This window comes from Alternaria arbusti, assembly GCF_024043155.1.
Source record: "Alternaria arbusti strain BMP 1465 chromosome Unknown scaffold_34, whole genome shotgun sequence".
Taxonomy (NCBI): domain Eukaryota; kingdom Fungi; phylum Ascomycota; class Dothideomycetes; order Pleosporales; family Pleosporaceae; genus Alternaria; species Alternaria arbusti.
Window position 1 is genome coordinate 74,711 of NW_026249974.1, and position 23,264 is coordinate 97,974.

The 23,264-nt window shown below is 52.8% G+C and overlaps 7 protein-coding genes across 7 annotated transcripts; 3 read left to right on the forward strand and 4 right to left on the reverse strand.

Moving 5' to 3' along the window:
- Nucleotides 1-622: 622 nt before the first annotated feature.
- On the reverse strand, nt 623-1,768 carry J4E86_011421 (uncharacterized protein; the record flags this gene model as incomplete). Its single annotated transcript, XM_051451912.1, has 1 exon — nt 623-1,768. The coding sequence occupies one exon, from the start codon at nt 1,766-1,768 to the stop codon at nt 623-625; it is 1,146 nt and encodes a 381-aa protein (XP_051296924.1).
- Nucleotides 1,769-3,458: 1,690 nt separating this feature from the next.
- J4E86_011422 (uncharacterized protein) lies at nt 3,459-4,301 on the forward strand (the record flags this gene model as incomplete). The annotated part of the gene is made up of 1 exon (XM_051451913.1): nt 3,459-4,301. One exon carries the CDS (start codon nt 3,459-3,461, stop codon nt 4,299-4,301), a length of 843 nt encoding a protein of 280 aa, XP_051296925.1.
- A 2,004-nt stretch (nt 4,302-6,305) lies between these two features.
- J4E86_011423 (uncharacterized protein) lies at nt 6,306-7,293 on the forward strand (the record flags this gene model as incomplete). The annotated part of the gene is made up of 2 exons (XM_051451914.1): nt 6,306-6,378; nt 6,428-7,293. 2 exons carry the CDS (start codon nt 6,306-6,308, stop codon nt 7,291-7,293), a joined length of 939 nt encoding a protein of 312 aa, XP_051296926.1.
- Nucleotides 7,294-9,340: 2,047 nt separating this feature from the next.
- J4E86_011424 (uncharacterized protein) lies at nt 9,341-10,980 on the forward strand (the record flags this gene model as incomplete). The annotated part of the gene is made up of 4 exons (XM_051451915.1): nt 9,341-9,545; nt 9,610-10,119; nt 10,184-10,739; nt 10,803-10,980. 4 exons carry the CDS (start codon nt 9,341-9,343, stop codon nt 10,978-10,980), a joined length of 1,449 nt encoding a protein of 482 aa, XP_051296927.1.
- Nucleotides 10,981-12,669: 1,689 nt separating this feature from the next.
- J4E86_011425 (uncharacterized protein) lies at nt 12,670-13,602 on the reverse strand (the record flags this gene model as incomplete). Its single annotated transcript, XM_051451916.1, has 2 exons — nt 12,670-12,847; nt 12,896-13,602. The coding sequence occupies 2 exons, from the start codon at nt 13,600-13,602 to the stop codon at nt 12,670-12,672; spliced, it is 885 nt and encodes a 294-aa protein (XP_051296928.1).
- A 1,874-nt stretch (nt 13,603-15,476) lies between these two features.
- J4E86_011426 (uncharacterized protein) lies at nt 15,477-17,072 on the reverse strand (the record flags this gene model as incomplete). Its single annotated transcript, XM_051451917.1, has 2 exons — nt 15,477-16,763; nt 16,827-17,072. The coding sequence occupies 2 exons, from the start codon at nt 17,070-17,072 to the stop codon at nt 15,477-15,479; spliced, it is 1,533 nt and encodes a 510-aa protein (XP_051296929.1).
- A 283-nt stretch (nt 17,073-17,355) lies between these two features.
- On the reverse strand, nt 17,356-22,797 carry J4E86_011427 (uncharacterized protein; the record flags this gene model as incomplete). Its single annotated transcript, XM_051451918.1, has 1 exon — nt 17,356-22,797. One exon carries the CDS (start codon nt 22,795-22,797, stop codon nt 17,356-17,358), a length of 5,442 nt encoding a protein of 1,813 aa, XP_051296930.1.
- Between the last annotated feature and the right edge of the window lie 467 nt (nt 22,798-23,264).

Below are 23,264 nucleotides of genomic sequence, written 5' to 3' on the forward strand. Positions count from 1 at the left end.
CTGCTTGCCATATTTGAGAAGAGGTGTGCGGGTGCTGGGTGTTCGATACTAAGGTTCGAAACGATTGAGGGGGGTGAATAGGCCCCGCGCCGGGCTTGCTGTTCTTGATATATGCGTTGGGGGTTCCAAGGTAGGTAAGTAAGTAGGTAGATAGGTAGGTAGGTAGCAAGACCGATTACATGCTGCTGCCTCGGCCACGGTCGAAGTCGTCGGATAAACCCTTGTCTCTCGTGACGAGCCCTCTTTTAAAAGCCTGAGCTGGTGCTGTATCATTGCTGACGCGGAATGAATTTCAGCGTCGCCAACGATACAGCACCAGCCGAGGTTCTTAGAAGAGGGCCCGACGATGGCATGTGCTCTGCGCGGGCAGGCTTGCATGTTGTGATGCACCAAGCATGTGTTGTCCGCGCTGGGTGGCAGGGTGTTGGATGCCGCCGTAGAATCGGATGTGATGCGACCTATATCTTATGGGGCTTGGAGGCGTTATGGCGTGGCGATGTCCTTCTTCTTCCTCGGTAGTTGTAACTGGGACAATCGACAGGCCTCGGGGAAATGTTCCCGTAACTGATGTCGATATGCTCGTTAAAAACCAGGTATTCCGTTTCGCAAACCTCCTGATCTTTCATCCGAACGGCGCCAGTAGAAGCGTAGCTCCAATGCCCAACGCAACAACCATAATCCCCACTCCTCTAGCATTCACCACCGCACCCTTCGAAGGCAACGGCGCACCCTTGAGTTCCATATCCGTCGGCCTTGCCACCACATCCACAGCATCGAAATACGCATACTTGACCCTCTCGCCATCCTGCAGATTCTCATTCGTAAGCACACTCGCCTCATTCGGAAAATCCATAATCGGTACCGCAGGATAGAAACCCTTGTTCTGAATGATATACTGCGCCAGCGCATACAACGCATAGTTCTCCGCATTGTTGGCAGCGTCGTACGACATTTGCGTGGAGAGGACGGCGAGGAGCTTGGAGCGCGTGGCGCCGTAAGCGTATTTGAGAGTTTGGAAATCGGTGGGTGTTTCGGGTTGTTCGTTGAGGACGCCGGCGAGGACAGAGGTGTTCATTGCGCCTTCAGAGACGGAGATGAGCCACTCGGATGTGGAGTTCGGGGGCGCAGGCATGGGGCGTTGGACGACGGCTGTGCCGATGGAGGCAAAGTGCATCACCATGCGTGCCCAGAGGGAGGCGCGGTTGTAGTATTCCATCAGCCGGTCTTTCTCCATTTGGTTGTCGGCTTTCTTATTAATACGATTATTGAGCGAGTCCATGCGGAAGTAGTCGGAGCAAAAGACGATGTGCGGTTCGTTGCCGATGTTGTAGGCGGCGTGGTCGCCTTCGCGCTTGTTGCCTTTGTCGCAGAGGTCCATGGGGTCGTCGCAGCGGATGTGGATGTCGGAATTTACGGCGCCGGTTCCTCCTTCCAGGACGCCGAAGTTGGCGGCGCGTTGCAGGTTCGTGGCTATCATGTCGGTGTAGTTGGCGTTGATCGAGGGGCCGAAGAACTCTCGTGCGGGCTGCGAGGTCAGGTCGAAGGGCGTTGCGGCGGCGAAGAGAATCGTCATCTCGGAGAAGCCATCGCGGATGTCTTCAATCTCGGAGAAGTCGCAGCCCTCGCCACCCGTGAGAGCTGTCGCGTAGGTAGGCCTGCCCGCGCCTTTGTCGTCGCCGATAACGCCATCGGGGGCTGCGTATGCGCGTGCTACGAGGCCAGCGAGGAGTACGGGAGGGAGGTGCAAGAGCGAGTGGAGCGTCAGCATGTCGACGAAGCTGCCGGTGACAGCTCGGTCGATCGAAATGTTAACGCGAGATGTTGGGAATTGCGGGCATGGAGGTTGTGCCGATCCTGTTCAAACACGAGGCAATGATGTACGGGTGCAGTGAACCGCGTTCGTCGCGCGGGAACAGGGCGGAACGGGGAGTACAGGCTTCAAGGATGCCGTTAGCAGAGAGCATGAGGTTCGGATGGAAAAAGTAAAGCGCATGAAGGGGCGCCGTACCCGTGCAGCCATGCGAGGCTGATCCCCAGTTTTCTGACTCTCAGACGCGGTCAGACGCTTAGACACGATACTCTGAGGCAGTAGTCTTCGCATGCGGCCGAACTCTGATGTTGGCATAGAGGTGGAAGTAATAAACATGGCGGTTCACAGTCTCTCCCATCGAGACTTCTCATTTGAATCGCATCTTCATGAGCATCCATATCGTGGAATGCGCTCTTTGTGCAAGCGGGAGGTGGTGTCGCAAGTCGCTGGATGAGGCAAGTATCGGCCCGCATTCGAAACGCGAAGCTGGCGCCAAGACCACGCCGTCACCACTCCGCTATGCATCGTCAAAATATGAGACCAACGAGATACTACTGTTTGAACCGAGGTAGACAGCATCTGATTGCGACCACATCTCAACTAGAGTGTTAGTGGTTGTGCAACTCAAGGACAGTCGCATCCAGGTGCAAGACAACCTTGGAAGCTATAGCCATGAGTCAATGTGCTCGGCACTATCCGCTTCATTCTGGTGTGTGGCATGCATAATAGACGATGACGAAGACATGCGATCCGTCGTCTCTTCTAGAGTTGATGAAGGATAGTTCTGTTTCGTTTGGTATACGTACTCCCACTGCATCTAGGACGAAATCTGTATTCGATATGGCCATAAAGTGCGAACACCCCACGGGGATGATCTCATCATCACATGCCCTGGACTGCACTCATCAAAGTGCAGATGAACATGCAGTAGCCTGAACACATCAAGCCATCATGACCATTAGCCGCCCACGAGCAAGATACGGCACACCGACAGTTCGCCATACTGAGGGAACCCGTTCAGTGCCAAATAAGCGGTCGGCAGAAGCGTGGGGAGGGTGTTCGCTGGACGGGCACCGCCCCGCTTCTGTTGGCAGCCGTCCGTATGCACCTTACCGCTCCAATCAATCCACCGTTTCAACAGTACAGCGGGTCGTCGAGTATCGGCGTGGCGCAACAGCGGATAGTCTGGCGAGTAGTTCAGACCTTGATGTATGATGTGGTGCGTGAAGAGGGTGGGCAGCGGGGTCATGTCCGGTATCTCGTCACCACAGCAGAGCCGCAAGTCTGCAAGTATTTGTGCTGCACTTAGCTCTCCAGATAGACCCCTTCGCTTGAGATACAAGGACGCCATTTCATAGTGACTGCACAAGTCAGTTCAAAGTCCTGACACCAAACGGATTAACCCCACAGACAGACAGCGGGAGTCGACACGCTAAGCCCTACCCTTCCTGCTAGCATCGCCAACACTCCACCATGCCGGGCGAAGATACGACGCCCTCGCGACCACCCAGTGAGTTCTGATTCGCTTGCATGCAATGCCGTCGTTCGCAAGGCTGTCTTCAGCCTTCTCTCCAATGAATCTGCGTACGAGGCTGAGGCTGATCCCCCGTGCGCCACAGCAGCCCACCCCGCCAGTCCCACCGCGAGCATGTCGCTGGCCGCCGCCCTCAGACACGACAATAATAATCGCGTCTTGACCCGCCCGTTCGACGACTGGGTCCAACAGCCCGACGTTTCCGCGCGACTAGTCCTTTTCTCCGAGGAATACCTGCAAGGGCTTCCTCAGACGGATACAGAGCATCTACTGCGTGCGACCGGGAGCACAATCAAGAGCGGTTCGTTATCGTCGATGGCTCCTGGGGCTCTCCTCCACCAGCACAACCCAACCCACAACCCTCCTTCACTCCGCTCTTGCATCACCGATATCACCGACGCCACGCCCACCGAAACAAGCATAAGCACCGGCCTCGTCAGCCAACTGTCTGGCGTCCCGCTCCTCGAAGACAACAACGGCGTGTTGGAGATACCGCCCGCACACTTCCGCACCCCCGTCTACGAATGCGCCTTCTGGTTTCTGAACTGCAACTACGTCTCGCAGAGCAAAGACGAATGGGAAACACACTGCCACGCACACTTCCGCGGCGAGGAACCACCGCTGACGGCCCAATGCCCGCTGTGCGACTGGGAAGTGACGTGTGATCAGGGGAGGCAGGCATGGAAAATGCGTATGGAGCATTTGGCGTACGAACACACGATGCGCGGGCAGACGTTGCGGACTTCGCGACCGGATTTCCGGCTGTTTGAATACCTGTGGCAGAGAAGGTTGATCGATAGTGAGGATCTGAAGGAGTTGAAGGGTGGGAATCATAACTTGACACATCCGCCGGGGAATTTCGTTGAGATGAATGGAAGTAGGCGCGAGAGGGATGGCAGGAGGCATCGCGCGCAGCATGCGAGGGTGCCGAGACCGCCTGAACCGCGCCGGTACTGAGGGCGATGGGGGATGTTTGATGGGCTTCACCCCATCTCTTGCCGTTAGTTCCCACTTCTCTCGTCTTTCTTTCTCTTCCCAATTGCTCTTCTCTTCTCATACCTCTTCCTTTCCACTTGATATCTGTCCGCAGAATGGCATACCCAGGACACAAAAGCATAGCTCAGGCGTTACGGAGTACCCTATCTTTTTATCCCTTCTCTATCTCTTTCTCTCGGACTGTTCGGAAGCCAGCCGCGCAGGCAACGAGCTATCAGCTCCATATACGCAAAACTGCAAAACATACGTAGCTAGTTCCTTCTCCGTCGCTCACGGCGCAATCCAATTATATACCCTCCTCTCTAGCCTCCCACCATCCCAACTGAGCCCTCAATGCATCCGCCTCGAGTAGCTCCCGCCCCCAACGACCGATTTGCTGAATGTGATTCGTCATATCTAAAGGACCCTGACCTCATAGCTTTGAAATGTCATCTTCAGCCGCACGAAAATGGCTCAGATCCAGAAGCGGAGGTCCGCCGTTGCGCGTCTGCCTAATTTCGCGTGTCGTGGTACTATGCGGACTAGTGCGGTTGCCGGATGGGGGAAGGACTAGCCGTGGATGTTGGTACCTTTGAACGCACCTGGGCAAGAATTACGCACTGTATTTATGAGATAATGTGCTTCAAGAAGATCCGACATTGTACTTTGGAATGTGAGCAAGGCTGGTAGAGTTGAGCGAGTACAACTTGTAGTGGCCAAGATGTTACATGTAACTTCTACATCTACCAGACGACTATCCTACGCCCTAGTAATCCCATAAACAACACCCTTGTTGCTGGTCTTTTGTTATCTTTCTTAATTTAACTAGGCCTGGCGAAACTCTTATTTACATCTTCGCTTTACGACTCCATGCTCTAGTTTTTGTGTACCTTCCTATGCCTTCCGGTTCGCGCTGGATATAGGATGAGTGCACTCTGCGGAGAGCGAGGAAGGTAGAGCAGGAAAGTAGCTAGTCTGTTGCTGTTATGTAGCGGTGTGGGGTAGTTTGTAAGTTGGGTTTAGACAACACTGTCCTAGGAATAGTGTTTCGCGATGGCTAGCTTGTTATTGGGATTCGAGGCGAGACTAAAAGTGTAGGGAGAAGCGTGTGTAAGTCTGGATATAGAAGAAAGTGGAGAACAACAAATAATGTTTTGCCTCTAGGGCCTTTGTGTAGCGTTATGTGTTAACGACTCACTGTATTCGCCTTACTAGCCTTCCCATCTAACACTGCCTTCTATGGCTTTTCTATCCGTTCTTCTTCTTCTTGTGTGATGGAATACTTCTTCTTTGTAATCAACACTCTTTCCTTGCTTCTAGTTGTTTATCTGTCCTATCTCTAGTCGCTACTATTTTGCCCTCCCGCACCTAACATCCCTGTTCTCGAAGAAGGACATAACCGCCGCGGAATGACTCTGTATAGACTCGGAGGTGTGATCGAGCTTTGTGTGAATATCGAAGCTTGTTTGACCGTTTTGATGTGATTCGTTGCTGATGCCTGCGTGGCTTGCAGCTGTCAGCCTTGCCTCTTGCCTGCGAAAGACACCAAACGATGGCGGTCATCGAAGACGGAGGCGTGCAACATGAGATACAGCAAAATAGCAGTGGCGATCGCAGGTCGATCTGGGGCCTCTCGTACTTAATGCGCGGAGACGGAAGTTAATGCTTGAGTGAGTCGGCGCAATGTTAGGGCGCGGTTGCAAGCAGTGGCGCTTCGCTAGCAGCAACGGCCGTAGCTATGCCCGTCGATGACGTTGAAGCCACATCCCTCGCATAGAGATCCGGAACACTGGCAACATCATGCCAATTATCCTCCGCACATCTCACATAAGGCCAGCCATACAGATATGGAGGCGCAAGAGATGGGGTATATAGATAGCAGGCTGCGACGGATGTTGTTCAGCATCTCAAGCTTTCCAACAACTCCACAACCCTATCACACCAAGTCGAACGAACTTACTACCTTGAACAGATCCTCTCGACATAATGTCCAACATCAAGTTCAACCCCGCATCCGATATTCCCGACCAGTCTGGCCGAGTGTTCCTGATCACTGGTGGTATGTGGCGTCCTTTACGTCCGATCTGGCAGCCCACTAACCATTACAGGCACCACCGGTCTTGGAGCGTCATCCATATCTTTTCTCGCATCTCACAACCCTGCGCACATCTACTTCAGCGGTCGCAACAAAGCTCGCGCCAATGAACTCATCTCCAAGATCGCCATAGCCTCACCCTCCACCAAAGTTACCTTCATCGAGTGCGACCTCGCGAGTCTCGCATCCGTCCAATCTGCCGCCAAACAGTTCTTGTCATCGTCTGATCGCCTCGATGTTCTTATGTGCAACGCAGGTATCATGGCCGTACCTAACGACGTAAGCAAAGATGGCTACGAAATCCAATTCGCAACAAACCACCTCGGCCACGCGCTACTCATGAAGCTGCTCTTACCTGTCATGCTCGACACCGCATCGCAACCAAACGCCGACGTCCGCATCGTCAACCTCTCATCCGTAGCTTACAAACAAAACGTGCCTTCCACTGGCATCGAGTTCTCAAAGCTCAAGACCAAAGGCGCAAACTACGGTTCCTTCTTCAGCTTCAACAAATGGGTCTGTTACGGCCAGTCCAAGCTAGCCAATCTGCTTTACGCTACTGAACTGGCTGCTCATCACCCGAGCATCACGTCTGTGGCGGTGCATCCTGGCTTTATCAAGACGGACCTTTTCGCGAGCACGAACTTCATGGACCGCCAGGTTGTGAATATTATCTCCGGCGGGAATTGGCTTGATACGGAACAGGGTGCGTATAACCAGACGTGGGCGGCTACTACCAAGAAGGAGAACTTGGTCAATGGAGCTTATTATGAGCCGGTGGGCGTGAAGACTACGCCGAGTACGAAGCTGGGGCGAGATCGGGCGTTGGCGAAGGAGCTGTGGGAGTGGACTGAGAAGGAGCTGAAGGCGTGGGTTTGAGACCTGGAGATTTCGGTTAGCGCTTTGATTTGCGAGTTTTGAATATATTGTGTCCGTAGATATGCTTGTTGTACTTTTGTAATTTCTCGTACTTAGACTTTCTTCATTGGTAGCACAGCCCATAATGCGCAGCAGGCGGCCTTAACGTTCAGAAGGTCCCCGCTTGTTGTCAGTAGGCGCACAATACCTCGGTTGAGCACCTGACAGCAGTGTACGGATACTTTTCCGTGAGTAACGTTATAAGTAGTGGTGTACTCGCCGTCGTGGTGGTCGTTATCGCGGCAAGCAACACTTGGACGTCCACCTTTGGTCGCTGCTTCCAGACGACCTCGTGGTAGCAGTGATCGACAACGCACCAGAAGGTTTCCAAAGTGCTGGTAAACCGTTTCGCTCCACAACCCCATGGGGTAGTGGACGTTTTCGCGATCCGTTGGCCAACTTCCTTCGCTATCGCACCCGCCCACCAGGTGAACACGGCCGTGAAGCACGAGGACGACCCGACAAATTCTCTTGAGCACATGGCCTAAACGATCTCCACTGTGATCCTTCCATGGCACAGGCTCGGATGAGGCACCGCTGCATACCAGCCGCACCGCTTAGACGGCAACTAGCCATTTACCAAGAACCATCAATGCGGCGTCTCATTGTTTAGCATCACCAAGTACCGATAGACGAACCCGGTTTGCCCCGTGGAGAAACCAAGCAAAGTTGTGGGATATTCCTTTGTTGGATGATGGCCAAGACGATGAAGGCCCGGCGGACTGACTTGGCTCCGCGTTGATTGGCCGAATCCACAGCGGAAAGACTTTTAGCTCCTTCTCCTCAGCAGCGGCCTCGAGACGAAACCTCAGGCTAAACCGCAAACCAATCCCACCGCGGACTTGTGTCATCCAGAAACCTGGTGGGACCCATAAACCACGCACCGAAAGACCGCGTCTAACACCCCATCCGTGCGACAAGCGTGCACGCCATCTAGTTTCCCCGCAATGCAGCGCATGCTCAAGATCTTGGACCTGTCTCGGCCCCCTTGGCCTAGGCCCATGTGCGACGTTGGCCTCGACTGACAAGCTCTGAAAACACTTGACCTCGCGCGACATGGCGCAACACCAAGATTTCGGTGGCTTGCCAATGTGCCTTTTCTCTGCGACAAGACCACGAAGACTCCAGGGTCGGGGCTGGGCTCCTCACCGGAACCAGTCACGAGTAGTGAGCTCGGAGTATCAATGCGACGTTCATGTCAGGAAAGAGTCTTGGTATTTTGCGGGTTACCTCCCTGGGACGAGTAACCGTATCTCGTGTCCTCATTGCGACGTCAGCCAGGACGGACTGGGGAGAAAGAAGAGCAAGGGATCGCATGTTGGAAGACTCAACTCTACGCCAGAGTGCTACATCCCCTGTGGAAGGTTGCACCAATGCTACGTGAGCGCGTACTCCCCGCTGAACTGCAAATTTCACGATGCGGGCACCACTAGACCGAACACGAGACCACCGACCACCGGCTCCGACATACCTGTCCTTGCCAAAAAACCGCCGGAGGCGGCAAAGCCAACCTGGCACTAAGCACGCCCAGCACCTAGGGTACGCCCTGCGAGCTTGTGTGCCGCACGTTTGCATGTTCGCGATTCGGCAGAACGCACAATGATAATCAGGCTCCAAGACCAAGCAAGCGGGCAGACTTGCCTTCGGGGACCCCGCGACCCCATTCCCCCAGCGCCATTCAGCCTCAAGTGTGTCCAAGGCGGCCGGAAGAAGCGCGCTTACCATGTCTTGGAACGCATGCATGCGCGGAGGTACCTAGACAATTGTCGTGTGATTTCGGAACATCGCTTGTAGAGAAGGATCTGGGGCGAAGTATGGGATCCACCGCACTTGTGCGACGCTGAGGGCGGGGATGGAGGTGTATAAGAGTGCTACTCCACGTCCCCCGGATTGTTGATTTCCCCAGATCAACCAGCTCAGGCTTCGGTGATCCAACGGGCGTCTTACCCACACCCTTTACACCTCATACTCTTATCTTTTCAGAGAGGTTCTTTGAACACCACCCATCATGTCTGAGAAGAAGAACGATGTCGTCATGCTCGAGCAGACGATGACTCGGGATGAAGAGCTCATGAAGCCTGTGCCCATTGTCGGCAAGGTGGATTACTCTGGTGCTTACGAGAAGACTGATCCCCGAGAGATTGCGCTTGTCAAGAAGCTCGACCGATGGATTATGCCCATGTTGTGGAGCATGTACTGGCTCAATTACCTTGGTATGTCACTCCTCTCTCACAGTGATCTTTTTGGAAGCACTTACTTACACATCGCTCTGTCTAGACCGCAATGCCATTGCACTGGCCCGCCTCGACGACCTCGAAGAGGATCTCAACCTCACCAGCGAGCAGTACCAAACCTGCGTGAGCATTCTCTTCGTCGGATACCTCCTTGGCCAAATTCCCAGTAACATGTTCCTCAACCGAACCCGTCCATCGCGCTACATGGGCTGCTGCATGATGCTCTGGGCCGTCGTCTCCGCCCTGACAGCTCTTTCCAAGGACTTCACCGGTCTCCTTCTAACCCGCTTCTTCCTCGGTGTAACAGAAGCCCCCTACTACCCCGGTGCTGTCTACCTGCTCTCCATGTTCTACACCCGCAAGGAAGTCGCCACCCGCATTGCCATCCTCTACACCGGAAACATCCTCGCGACCGCCTTCGCCGGCCTTATCGCCGCAGGTATCTTCCACGGTCTCGGCGACGTCGCTGGCATCACGGGATGGCGCTGGCTCTTCATCCTGCAAGGCGCCGTCACTTTTGTCATCGCCGTTGTTGGCTTTTTCCTGCTCCCTGGTAAGTTCTCAGAACGACTGTACGAAGTGCATGTGAGACATATACTGACTTCGTACCTCTGCAGACTTCACGCACAACACATGGTGGCTCACACAAGAAGAGCGCGACCTAGCCACCAACCGCATGGCCCTCGACACCGTCGGCAACAAGGGCGAGACTTCCGTCTGGGCTGGTTTCCGCCAAGCGGGCAAGGACCCCATGGTCTGGATCTTCGCTTTCATGGCTCACATGCATCTTGCCGCCAACGGGTTCAAGAACTTCTTCCCTACCGTTGTCCAGACGCTTGGGTTTAGCAAGACTATCACCTTAGTTTTGACCTGCCCGCCTTACCTCATTGCTGGTGTCGTCACGATCGCTGTCTCGTGGTCTTCTGGAAAGTTCAACGAGCGCACTTGGCATATTACTATTTCCAAAGCCGTTGCTACCTTTGGCTTTGGACTGGCTTGTGCTGAGATTGGTACTGCGGGTCGTTACGTCGCTATGATCATCTTCACCATTGGCACTTATGGTGTTAATTCGCTCATCCTGGGTTGGTGTGGATCGACATGCGGTCAGACGCCTGAGAAGAAGGCTGTTGCTATCGGTATCGTGACGACGGTTATGAACGCTTCGTTTATCTGGTAAGTTCCCCTTCTACCTCTTCTTCATCACCTCAAAGAACCAGTTGCTAATATGGATAATAGGACACCATACCTATGGCCCAAGTCCGACGAACCCCGCTACATCATTGCGCTTAGCTCCTCGGCTGCGTTCTCCGTTGCGACTGCACTATTGGCGTGGCTGGCGAAGATTCTTTTCACGCGTAAGAACAAGAAGCTCAGGGAGCAGGATAGCGAGAACATGACCTTCTACGTGTACTAGATGTTTGTACGAGGTTGCGATACGCACAGTGCGCGATGGCTGGGCAGTGGAATCGGCTGGCAAGAGCTGGCGCAGATTAAATGGAAGATAGTACATTACGAGCCGAGAGCTCGATGAATATGCATATACGAATGATAAATTTTTCGATCTTGAGGACTAGCTCTCTGCATCGACATGCTTGCGCATTGTGATTCCCATTCTGCGAAGACTAACACATGATCTGGCGATGCAGCCTACAACCCTCCTCCCCAGCTTCCAAGATACGAATCCGTCACTACCACACGCTAACCCCACATCCATACTATAGAAGGATCGAATTCCCAATAGTACTTGAACCCTTTCTTTTTCTCCAACATCGCCTTCCCACGAGCGATCAACGCCGTCTCATCGCGCTGGGAAATACCAGCCTGAATGGCTAGTTTCCTGCAAGCCAGACGCACCACTTCGTTGTAGTCGTATGAGTGCATTCGCGGGAGCCTGGGGTCTTTAGGGTTGGGCCTCGACTCGAATGCAAGACATTCAAGGTCGTTCTTGTTCAAGCAGAAGTACTTCTCGGATTTGGATACATTGATACACGTTGTCTGGGATGCGTTCAGCGTTTCGGGATTTCGCCGTTTGTTACGATAGATCCAGTTCTTTCAATTCCGCTTCCTCTGCGTAGGCGTATCCATTGGTTCCAGCAATGCTGCTCTTAATGTCGCGTCATGGTCAGCGTCTTGTCTGGCTCTTTTCGCGGTGGCTTCGCGTTCCGCGGGAGTTGGAGTCGGCGTTTTGGGTTCTGTTTTGACTGGTATACTGGCAGGTTTGCCCCATTGTTCCTCCATCACTGCTTTAATTGCCGCTTCATGATGAGCTTGTTCTCTGGCTCCCCATGGGGTGAGGGTCGGCGTCGGCGTTTTGGGCTCTACTTTGACTGGTATACTAGCACATCCAACTTCCTTCTTCGATGTCACGGGGGTTGTCGGGGGCTTAGGCGCTATCTTGACCGGTACAACGGCAGCGTTGAATTTCCTGCGCGATGGCACGGGGTTGGTCGGCTCATCGTCACTATCATCGGGTGTGGCTGGGCGTTTGCGTTTGGACGCTTTCGCTACTGTAGGAGAAGCTTCTACCTCGCTCTTCAATGCAAAAGGCTCGGACTTGATGTTGATGGCTGAAGAAGGTGGGGTGAGTAGCTGGGGTGCTAGGGTAGGCGAGGTGGGTTCCTCCTTGATGAGGGATTGTGACGTTTCCTTCACCATTTTGGAATCGCGGCGATGGAGTGGCATGTTGAGTGGGTGCAAAAGAGCGTTACTCAAAGAAGAAGCAGTAAGACACTTGCACGATGTCTTTAGGAGAAATTCAAGACATGTAAGACAATGCGATAAAGCTACTCTAGGAATAAAGACATTAGCAACTGTGCCTCTTATCAGCTTGCCTTCCGAACAAGGGATAGATTTGCTGCACAATAAGGGGTAAAGTACCAAAACAGTCATCTTGGATGCCACGTCAAGACGCATTGAGATATTGGTAAACTACTCCAACTAGCAATATCGAGATCCTTCGGCATGATGGTGGTGCACTAGTACGACACGAGTCTGGTAGTATTCCCGTCAAAGTCCCGATAACACCCTTACCTAGGTACTCACGGAACCGGATTCGCTGCACGAAACTTGGGGTCAAGATTGGGAAACTTGATTTAACGACAGTCTAGTAGCCACTCCAGTTATGCTGAAAATTTGGGTCGTCCCCATACTTCTCCCACATCAGCCTATCCTCCTCATCCTCGCGCATCCGCCTGAGTTCGTCTTGTCGCATCGATTCTTTGTAGCGTGCAAAGACGTCTCCCATACCCCCACCTTTGCATACCTCGAGGTTGTCGTACTTACTAGAGAGTGTTAGATTATTGCAGCTGCTATGTGTATCGGTCGCTTACCCTCTGGCGTGTTTATCGGCAAACAGCTTCTTCCCTTTGGCGAAGAATTCCTCCTCATTCTCCTGCGATATACCAGCGAGCATAGCTTCTTTCCGAAAAGCCAGCTTTCCGCAATCATCCCATTTGTATTGGCGCTGGGGCATCTGGTTGTAACTGTTCACGCTAGGGCGATGTGGGATGCACTTGAGCTCATCTGGCTTCATGTCGAAGAATGACTTCGCGCCTTTGACGTTTACGTTTTTTCCTAGCTCACCCGAAGTGATTGTCTCATCGGTCTGGTTCTTGGACACCCAATCCTTCCAGTCCTTCTTCCATTGCGCGACTTGCTTCTTTCGCTCTTTCTCGGCTTTCTTCGCTTCGGCAGTTTCTTTTCTCTTCGCAGCGTTTGCGGCTTTGACTGCAGCTTCTTCGGCTTTCTTCTTGGCGGACTCAAGCTTCTTTGCAAGCGCTTCTTCGGACTGTGCTGCTTTCTTGGGTGTTCTCGGTTCACGGGTGGTTTGGCCTTTCCTCGCTACCTTTGCGGGCGTCTTCGTTTCGGCGTCATCGTCGTCCTCTGCCGGTCGCTTGAGGTTGGGCGTTTGTTTCTGTCCAGCTGGTTTCGGCGGCTCGACCGACGTCTCTTCGATACCCGTTACTTTGGACCCGTGCTCATCGGATTCCGGAGGGGGAGTAGGAAGTTGCTGGCGGCTCTCCATTGATGACGCCATCGCTGTATCGGAGCTCATGATAACATTCGAGAGGTTGAAAAGCGACTTTGGAATAAATAGAGTGGGGGTTCGATGGGCCTAAGCGGAAGGCCTACGGGGCAAATCAGATTAGAAAGTGTCAACTTGATGAGGATAGTACTGAGATTGGGAACTAAAATTACAGGAACCAGATGTGACACTCGAGAACATATATATCGCGTTGTGCTTCTGGTGATTGGGGGTTCGGCAGAAATCTCACTTCTGGCAACTAGCGCAGTTGCTTATAGATAAGTTCTACGCCTTTGTAGAATTTTGTTGCTATATTAGTAGTTAAAGAGAATTTAGATAAAGTTGTTAAAATAGTCCGTTGGTTCGTAAACGTCTCCAAAAAGGTCGTAGCTTTAGTACATTTGGAGTCACTTGGGGTACTTGCGCATGCCTCTTGTCTATATAGGCGATTAAACTCCTATATACGGTAATAACAGCTGCAGTGAAGTACTAATCACGTGACGCGATCTCTCACCTATTGCAAGCAGCACCGTCTAGGATTATTAGTTGGGTGGGTGACCACAAGAGAGCAGTACGCGCGTTCAAATAAGTGCTGCGCGTTCAAATAAGTGCTGCCTACGCGTCTCTTTTTGCCTGTTGTTGTCGTCGCCGCCAAAGTTTTGATGTTCCGCCAAGCATGCCAAGGTGTAGTCATCACGTGATGTCTACAAACCTGCAGCCAATGAGCGTCGAGGTTCTCGCGGCCAATCAGCGTGACTGCTTTTTGACTAAGGAGAGCCATATACACGAGCAAATCCCGATATTAAATGTAGCTAAAGCTACAATAATATAACTTAGATAAGTAGTAATAGTGTTACAGGCGGAAAGAGGCCTACTAACGAGTATGCATTTGCTTCTATATACAGAAGAAGAAAGATAAGAGAAGAAAGGTTCTCCTTACGCGTACGACTTGCCTTTTGTAGGCCTTATACTTTACTGCTTTAGTTAGCGCTAAGTTATACGTTATGTAACTAGAACTATCTGCTTAATACAGCGTAGCCTCTTATAAATAGCACTTTATATACTTAAACCTTAACTATAGTTCTGCTATCTTATTGTAGAGTTATTTTAAAGACTTATTGCTGTACTGTAGATATATATAGAGATGTACTAGCTTAGAATGTAAGTCTGCATTGTAAGACTTAGCACGCGCACTATCTAGTGCTAACCGCTATATGCTGTAGCAGTTGTCGGCAAATTACAGTTATTACATACCTAACTACCTAAAGTACCGTCAAAGTCATTGCAATCGGATTATCACGAGACGAGCGCGCAAACAAGAACAGACACTCGAGAACATATATACCGCGCACTGCGTTCCGATTAAGAGACCCTGCAGCTATGTCAACCTTATCGCATGGGGCTACATGTGGGGTGGTGCCCGTGCCGCAGCCGTTTCTGGGCTACGTCACCCCCACCTCATTACCCCTGATGTCCCCACCATGTACCCTTCTCGTCACCAACCCTGAAACTGCTGGCACCTACCTCGATGATCTGAAACACGATAAATGTGATCGTACTCGCATCCAAGACTTGAGCACCTCCTAAGCTTTCAGCGGATTAAGATATCGCCAGCACTACCTAAGCATGCTAGCTAGTGCAAAGATGATGTCACACAGTGTTACCAAGGTATATTCATTTTTCCGCTGATCTTGTAGCGACGTCAGCGCAAGTGTGCCCGCTTCCAGTATGCATTCCATGATGAAGAATCTGTTGCAACGAAAGTAAAGATCGCGATTGAGAAGCTATAGCGACAGCTCGATGAGTACTACTATACAACTAGGCAGGTCTAAACGGGTATCCAAGCAACAGACGGCAGAAAAGAACGAGAAACCATGAGTATCGCATCAGCGCATCACCTCATCACCTCCCACCCATCGACTCAACTCCCTCAAGCTCTCCTCAACATTCTCCCAAGCCTTCGGCGACATAATCAAGCTCAACCAATACCCCCCTGCATGATCCCTCCCCAGAATATGCACCAACAGCCTATTCGCCACATTCGGTTTCCTACTCGAGCAATGATGAAACGCAGGCATACCAGGCGGATTACTTCTCCCCTCCCTCGTATCCCCAGCCCTCACAACCGCAGGCCCAAAGTCGACAGTAGAAAAGAATTTGGCTTTCGACCAATCGGTAAAAGGCACCAACATCGCATCTGCGTCGCTGTAGAGGAGCGTAGATGGGTCGCCGGAGATGCGCTGCTCGCGGATGCTGGCGAGGACTTGGCCTTCGGTTGCTTGGGCGAGGAGACTTTGTCTGTTGTGCAGGGCGGTGGGACCGAGGGGGCCGGTGGACATGTCTGGGGTGACGAAGATGAAGCCTGGGACGAGCATGTTTTGCATGTACATACCTTTTGCGTTGATGAGGTCGGGGAGGCGGAAGCGCGCGTTCATGGCGTGGAGGGCGGTTAGGGGGCGGGGTGATGGGAGGGATGATGCGATGCAGCGGAGAGTCCATGCTGTGAGGATGTCGCCATCGCTTATGAACGGTTTCTCGTCTAGGCCACTGTCGTTCTTTTGCGTGGGGAGATCTTTCTCGGCCGCCGCCCGCAGTTTTGCTACGACGTCCTTGGGCAGGTAGATCGTCTGTGACTTTGGAGCAGGGCCGGTAAGCATATCCCACGCGAACCTCGCCCCAAATTTGACCATACTCAGCCCTTTGAGCTGTTTGGCCTTGAGTATGTACTCCTCTGCCGGCTGAGTCGCGTTGTCAGTCAGTGCACGTAGCGCATCTTCCTGCGCACCCAATACAGGCGGTACTTCGGACTCTTTCCCGGCTAATACCAGAGACCAGGCGCGCAGGAGGTTTTGGTTGCCGATTACGTCCATCAGCGTATGGGGCCAGGAGAGCCCCACGAGCGTCGCATCAGTAAAAGAGGTGATATGAACTGAGATCTGTGGCGTATCTCCAGAGGTAAGATCATCCAACGTCATGGGCGCGTCGGAGCGAGCAGCCAGGTCGTTGAACTCCGTGGGCCCTGGACATGTCACAACGGCTCCGTTGGCTTTGGGAAGCTTCTTGCCCAGTTCGTGTTCTTCGATGGAAGTGTTGATGGTGACATGGCTGTACGAGAAGGCGGGTCGCGCAGATGTGAACTGGCGTGGCACGTGGATCTCTAATGCGCCCTTGTCCTATCGTCCAACTTGTTAGCCGTCCTACTTCTACTAAGAGAAGAGCCATGGGATGCTACTCACGTTGAGTCTCAAGCGGCCTCCGAGCTTCCTCCAGTCCCCGGTCTCCAGGAGCTTTGCTAGAGAGGACTGGAGCTTGTCTGCATCAAGAACGTCGTTGAAGCATAGTGTCCACGCAATTATGATGCTACGAAAGGTCTTGGTGTCATCTAGTCCATGCACTGGGTAGACGTCGTCGTCTGCATATGGGTCTGGTGTATCATTGGACGGTGGGGAAGACTGTTTCGTGAATCGCTTGAGGAAATCCATTGCCGAGACGCTAAGTTTGGGAACTGGGGAAAATGGGCGACAATGATCGTTATTCGTGATGCTATCTACTTCGCTCCTCTGCTTTTATTACAGTCAGAGAATGCTTGGCCAAACACGTGTTCGGAAGACGGATTCGTTGGTAGCCGGAGAATATGTTGTTATCGTGGTATCAAAATAGGGGCTCGCTAGATCGGCGCCTCATCTCCAGATTCTCTGTCTCAGGTAAAACTAGCCGCACGTGCCAACACTACAGGCGATCGGATGACGGACACTAGCGATCCGCCTACGTTCCAAACCACGCATCGACCTCGTCGCCTGTGGCAAGCTCGTCGTCGTCGTCGTGGATGGCTTCAACTCTGCCATGCCTGCGCCTGAACCGCCTCCCTCTCACCCGCGTCGTAGACTCATTCCGCTTCCGCAATGCCAGTCGCTTCGCAACCTCATTTGCCTCGACCAGACTGACCAGCTTCCTCTTCTGCCCTTGATTCTTCTCGGCAAACTCCTTGCAGACTTCCCACACCTTTGTCGTAGCATCGCGAGTATCTCGGGACTTTTCGACGAAGGATTCTGGACGTCGTGAAAGCACGTTAGTATTCACGTTCCCGATACCAAGATGTCTGTGGCGACGATTTTGCCCTGCGTCGCTGGGAGGCGGAGGGTTGCTGAAGACCTCTTGAGCCAGATATGTATCTTCTGCCATCTCAAACGGCGTACGTCCTGATGCGTTCTCACGGAAGAGAAGGTCAGGACGGCATTGGAGCATGACGCGCAAGACTTGATCAGTACCACGCCGTACGGCAAGATGGACAGGCGTGTCGCCCTCGCCATTGACGATACTGAGGTCGTCGCCTTTGTTGAGCTCGAAAAGAAGTTTGAGAATATTTTCGTGGCTCTCCGAGTTATAACTTGTTGAGTTGTGGGGAAGAGCGACGTGAAGCCAGCGTGCAAGAGGTGTAGCTGCGCCAGGAGCCGCCGTTGTGCGTTCGGTGAACAGGCTAGAGAGAAGGCGAGTGTCGATGAGCGCCAAAAGCTCGCGGAGCTTTTCTAGGTCTAGCTGGTAGTTCAAATGTTTGTGCAGGATTGAGTGGATAATGTTCGCTCCGGTGTTGTCGCGTGTGGTTTGATCGGCACCAGCTTCCAGAAGAACCTTCACCATTTCGACACGGTGCTGAGAGAAAGCAAGCTGCAGGGGCGTCATGCCATTCGCAGAACGATGTCCAATCGCCTTGGGATGAGTTTTGCATAGATGTCGAAGCAGGCTCACCGACTCTTCACCCTCCTTGCCCAGAACCACCGAATGGAGCAGTAGATGCGAGCGTAGGTCGAGCCACTTTGTGATAGACGACTGTAGGCCGCCTTGGGTCTTCGCCAGGTTCTGGATGCGAATATCGTCTCGATGACTGTCCGCAAACTCCATATAACAGCGCAAAGCGGTGTCACTAGCGAACCACTCGACGCTCTCCAAACTTGTGTAACGAGCGGCATGAAGTAAAGGCGGATGCTTCGCCCCAACTGCTTTCGTCTGGGTCTCTCTCCCTTCATTCGCCCAGTCCGCTCGCTTCCTGCCGTGCACCGATAGCCCTTGGTAGTACTTTGGCTTCACGGGTATCTCGATGCCGCTCTTCTTCACAAGATCGTCCAAAGGAATGCCAGCCCCAGTGTTCTTGATGATGATTCCTAGCAGGCGGGTACGACTCAAGCGGATCGCGTACCAGAACTCGGCTTCGTCGAAACGGAAGAACCTCGGTGCAGTCTCATCGTCGAGTTCGGTGTTGTGTTGCGTGTACTCCTGAGCTCTGGCGATCAGGAATTGTAGTAGATCGGCATCGTCTAGATAGACTGCCAATTGGAACAGACTATGCGGCCGCACATCCTCGGGGATCTTGACGGGTACCGGGTTACCACTAGACGAGTCCAAAGGCGGTTGACCACAGAGGCTGCTTGAGAGCTCTGGGTGTGGAAGCCAGGGTGAGACCGATGCAGCATCGTGTTCGAGAAAACGGAACGCCGGGCACGTCCACGACATCATCTTGAGTGGCGTCACATTGCTTTTGACTTGACTCTGCACCTCTCCAATGTTCTCAATAGTGAAGCAATCATCCACAATCTCAGCGTAGATCTCGAAATCATCCTCACCATCGTCACTGCTACCGTCGTCATCATCTCGGGGCTGGAGACTGTGTTTGACCAATGGCTTCTCTTCGGGCACATATTGCGCATGTGCAATCTCCAAGACAGCACGAGCGATTCCATAGTGCTTCCGCAGAATGGCGATAGAGAACGGCGAGTAATCCTGCGAGTTCTGAACAGCGATTTGCAGGGGAGTCTGATTATCTCCCCACATCGACAAGGTAAGCTCTTTGATCGTCGGAAGATCGCCATCCCAGCAGGCTTGGAACAACTTGAGGTAAGCTTCCCGTCGTTCGTCGGTCAGGTCAGAAAGCCGGAAGGTGAGCAACGGATTCCACGGCTTTGGAGGGTCAGGTCCATAGCTACCATAATTGTACTGTTGTGGTGGGGGTATCCTGATTTCGGTATCGGGATGCAGCTCTTTGAAGGTCTTCGCCTGTCGTCTGAGCAGCTCTGACTCCAATGCTTCGAACTCTTTCAATAGCGCCTGGACAGCCGACCTCTTCTCACTCGTACCCTCGGGTTCTTTCTGAGACTGTTTCCACTTCTCGTGGCTCTCCAAGTCTTGTTCGTAGATCCGTTTGGCGCTGTCGATCTGATCACTCACCATCCAATGAGCGTAGGTACCCGGTTCGAGTCCTCCAAGATATTCAGTATCTTCCTTGAGCGGTACTGGGGCGAATTGCTCGGACCGCCGGTAGTTATCAATGCGGTCCACCCAGCCTTCGGAGCACAACCACCCATCTTGGCCATCAACTTTGCCCTTCTCGATAAAGGTCTGTAGTTTTCGCACATTGTACCGAACAATATCCAAAAGGGTGCCCGTATCGTTGTCGTGTGTGTTGTTGCTTTTGTCCAGCGCGCACCAAGCTTTGGGAGTAAGACTGTTGATGTCTGCTCCAGCATCCAGAAGCTTCAAGACTATCGACAATGCCTCATAACGAAGTGCAGTAAATACAGGCTGCTCGACGTTTTCTCTGAACGCTTTCTGGTTGCTCTCGGCAGTGCTGTATGCCGAATGAAACCCCTTATTTTTCGCAACGGTAGAGTAGGTGGCGAAGTCAAGCTCAGGCTTCGCGCCCAGCTCTAGAAGTGCTTCAACTCCAGCGGTATCACCATGTTCAATGGCTGTCTTCAGAGGACTGTTCACGTTGGGTCTGAACGAATAGCCACTCAGCGATAAGTGATCGGCGGCTTGTTGCGCCGCAGGCCTGTTTGCGGATATCAAAGTGGTGAGCAGATCGGCACCATGCGCAGCAAAGTAGTGCAACGCCGTGATGTGGCTGGTGTCGCCCTGTGCCGGCGATGCACCTAGGCTGACGAGTAATCTAGTCATGTCCTTGGCCTTTTCAGGCGAGAGCTGTAAAGCGAGAACGGTTGGCAGGATCGCCGCGCGCGGGGACTTGTTGTAATCATTGACAAGCTTGACCGGCAGTAGTACATCGGCTCCAAACTCCTGAACGAGAGTCTTTACGACGTCGGTGTGACCATTTGCAATGGCCAGGTGGAGCGCAGATACCGGTGCGTCCCAAGCGACTACGTTGACGTCGTATACATCGGGCTCGTCGTCATTTGCATCATCTGGGAGGTTATCGTGGTCTTCTGACTTTTTGGGGTCTATCTTGATGACAGAGCCTTCAGTAGTCGCATCGGCATTATCGGACTCATCATCAAGTAAATCGACGTCGTCATCCTCATGGTCGTCGTTCTCGCTGTCGTCATCGGAAGCATGTTCCTCGGTGTCGTTGGTACTGGTAGCATCTGGTGTTTCCGGGAGGATCTGGTTCTTCTTCTTAAGAGCTTCTTTCTCTGCCTCTTCTTCTTCGTTGGCCTCACTCTTGATGAGGAGAGCTCTGACCATCTCTACCTCACCGCGCATGGCAGCAAGATGGAGCGCGGTCTTACCATCGAAGATGCGAGCGACGATACGGGCTCCAGCATCGACGAGAGCTTGAACGACCTGCGGAGTTGAGGTCATGACCGCCAAATGAAGTGGAGTACGCCCAGTGTAGTCCCTTCGGTTGGGATCAGCACCCTCTTGACTGAGCCAATCCCGGACATGCTCGAGATCTCCGTCCACTATAGCCTGACACAGTCGCGCTGTATTGCCGACATATGCCATCTCGGTCCAATCATCATCAGTAAGAGGGTTAAATGAGCCGATTGATTGCCGTCCAGGGTTGTCTTTGATGAAAGACAATGTGCCAGACACATAGATCTTGCTTTCCTCAGCTGCAATCTCCTGATCTTCTGGTGTGGTGGGCTCGGGACAGAACCCGCAACAGTCCCCAATTACATCGATTGCGTTACCAAAGAAGGAAGGGTGTCGATGTAGTGTGGTCTGTCGATCCTTAGGTCGATTCCATTCGGCGTTGAGTAGCAAGTCCTTCGCAAAGAGCAACCTCTCAATCTTCCGAGCATGGAACTTCGGCCCGTATGGGATGGTGAAGGTATGGTAATCGCTGACCTCATCAGTCTCTACCCACTCGGCAACATCTTCGTCATGCTGTTGCTTGATGTCGCCTTTGAGCTTCTGCGTGGCCCAACGATTGATGGCTGGTCTGCCACGTTCAGCACGACGCTGATCAACGTAAGCGTCACGGTCAGTGCTTTTCGGCAATTTCTCAAGTACTAGCAACCTGGCCAGTCCGAGAGTGCGACCGAAGGAGCGTTCGAACAGCGTGGGATCAATACGCGACCGATCGAGGAGCGGCCAGTAGACTTCGAAGCCGCGGCGTGCATACTTGGACAATCGGTTTTCGTATGACGGGGAGCGACGTGTCAGGTCGATGGTGTTGATCTGCGTCATGTATGCAGCGATCGCACGAGGACTGGCGTAGACTTGCTTGCCATCGTATGCCGCACAGGAACAATCAACATCGAAGCCTGTGAGAATCTCGGAAATAGATCTGTAAATTCGCAGGACAATCTGAACGTGACGAGTGGGATACTGGGAAGCGATGGTAATGGCGTTCTTGGTACGGACGGTGGTTGTCTCTGTCAAGATGGAGTCTCTGATGCGTTGTTCAATCTGCTTGATCTTCTCAATGGCTTGCTCTTCGGTAAGGTCGTAGAGGAAAAGATCGACATCCGAAGCCGGGGCCAGTTTCTGATGATAGTATTCGCGTAGGGCGCGCTTGGAGCCACTATGTTCCTCTGGAACCGGCAGCAACGAAGTTACAACAGCGCTACCTGCGACCACCACATTGGACCAGTCCATGTCAACAAGCGATGACTCGGAAAAGAGCTGGAAGTTGGTCTGGAACTCATTGAGTGATTGCACAACCGCCGGAGAGCCAGTCGGCTTGCGGTCCTCCTCGTCGAGAGGCATGAGATAGCGCTCACGCTCAGCCTCGGGTTCATCCTCGGGGTTGCGAGCGCGGATCTTGAGTTCACTTTCGCGGCCTGCGAATATGGGAAGGATGTTGGGCTCGGCAATAGCGGGGTGTTCTGGTTGCTGAGCGAACACCTCGCGCAGCTTGGAGTCATATTCCTTGTAGGGTTCGAGCAAGGTGTGCAGTGATGTCTCTGGATGGGCTGCGACATGAGTAATCCAGTCGGTATGACGAACTGGGACTTGAGGAAGGTCAATCATTGTCGATACCTGCTTTTGGGTTGTGGTTGAAATGGCGTTGTGAGAAGTGGTAGAAAGCGCGTGTGTTGGGATATAATTGAGATTGTTGAACGAAATGACTGCTGAAGACGGAAAAATGACGGATTATATATCTCCTTCAGCATTGGGATCTCGTTCGTGCTTGATGATGGCAGCCTGTATCATGATGGAGTTGGATGCTGCAGCGGTGTGGCGTGTTGAGGCAAAAGAGGGTCGAGCTAGGCAACGACGCGCCGTGGCCCATTTTAGCGACGGGAAGACGTGTTTAGGGACCACAGCAGCCTGACGAGACAGGCAGCAGCGAATCATGGTTAGCAGCGTGTATTGAGTCCAACGCGAGCTGCACACGAGTTCATGTGATGCATGACGCGACGGAAGTGGCAAGTGAGGGTAGATCTCAATGAGGTGCTCGAGGTTTGCCACGAACACGCTTGTGCAAAAGAAGGATA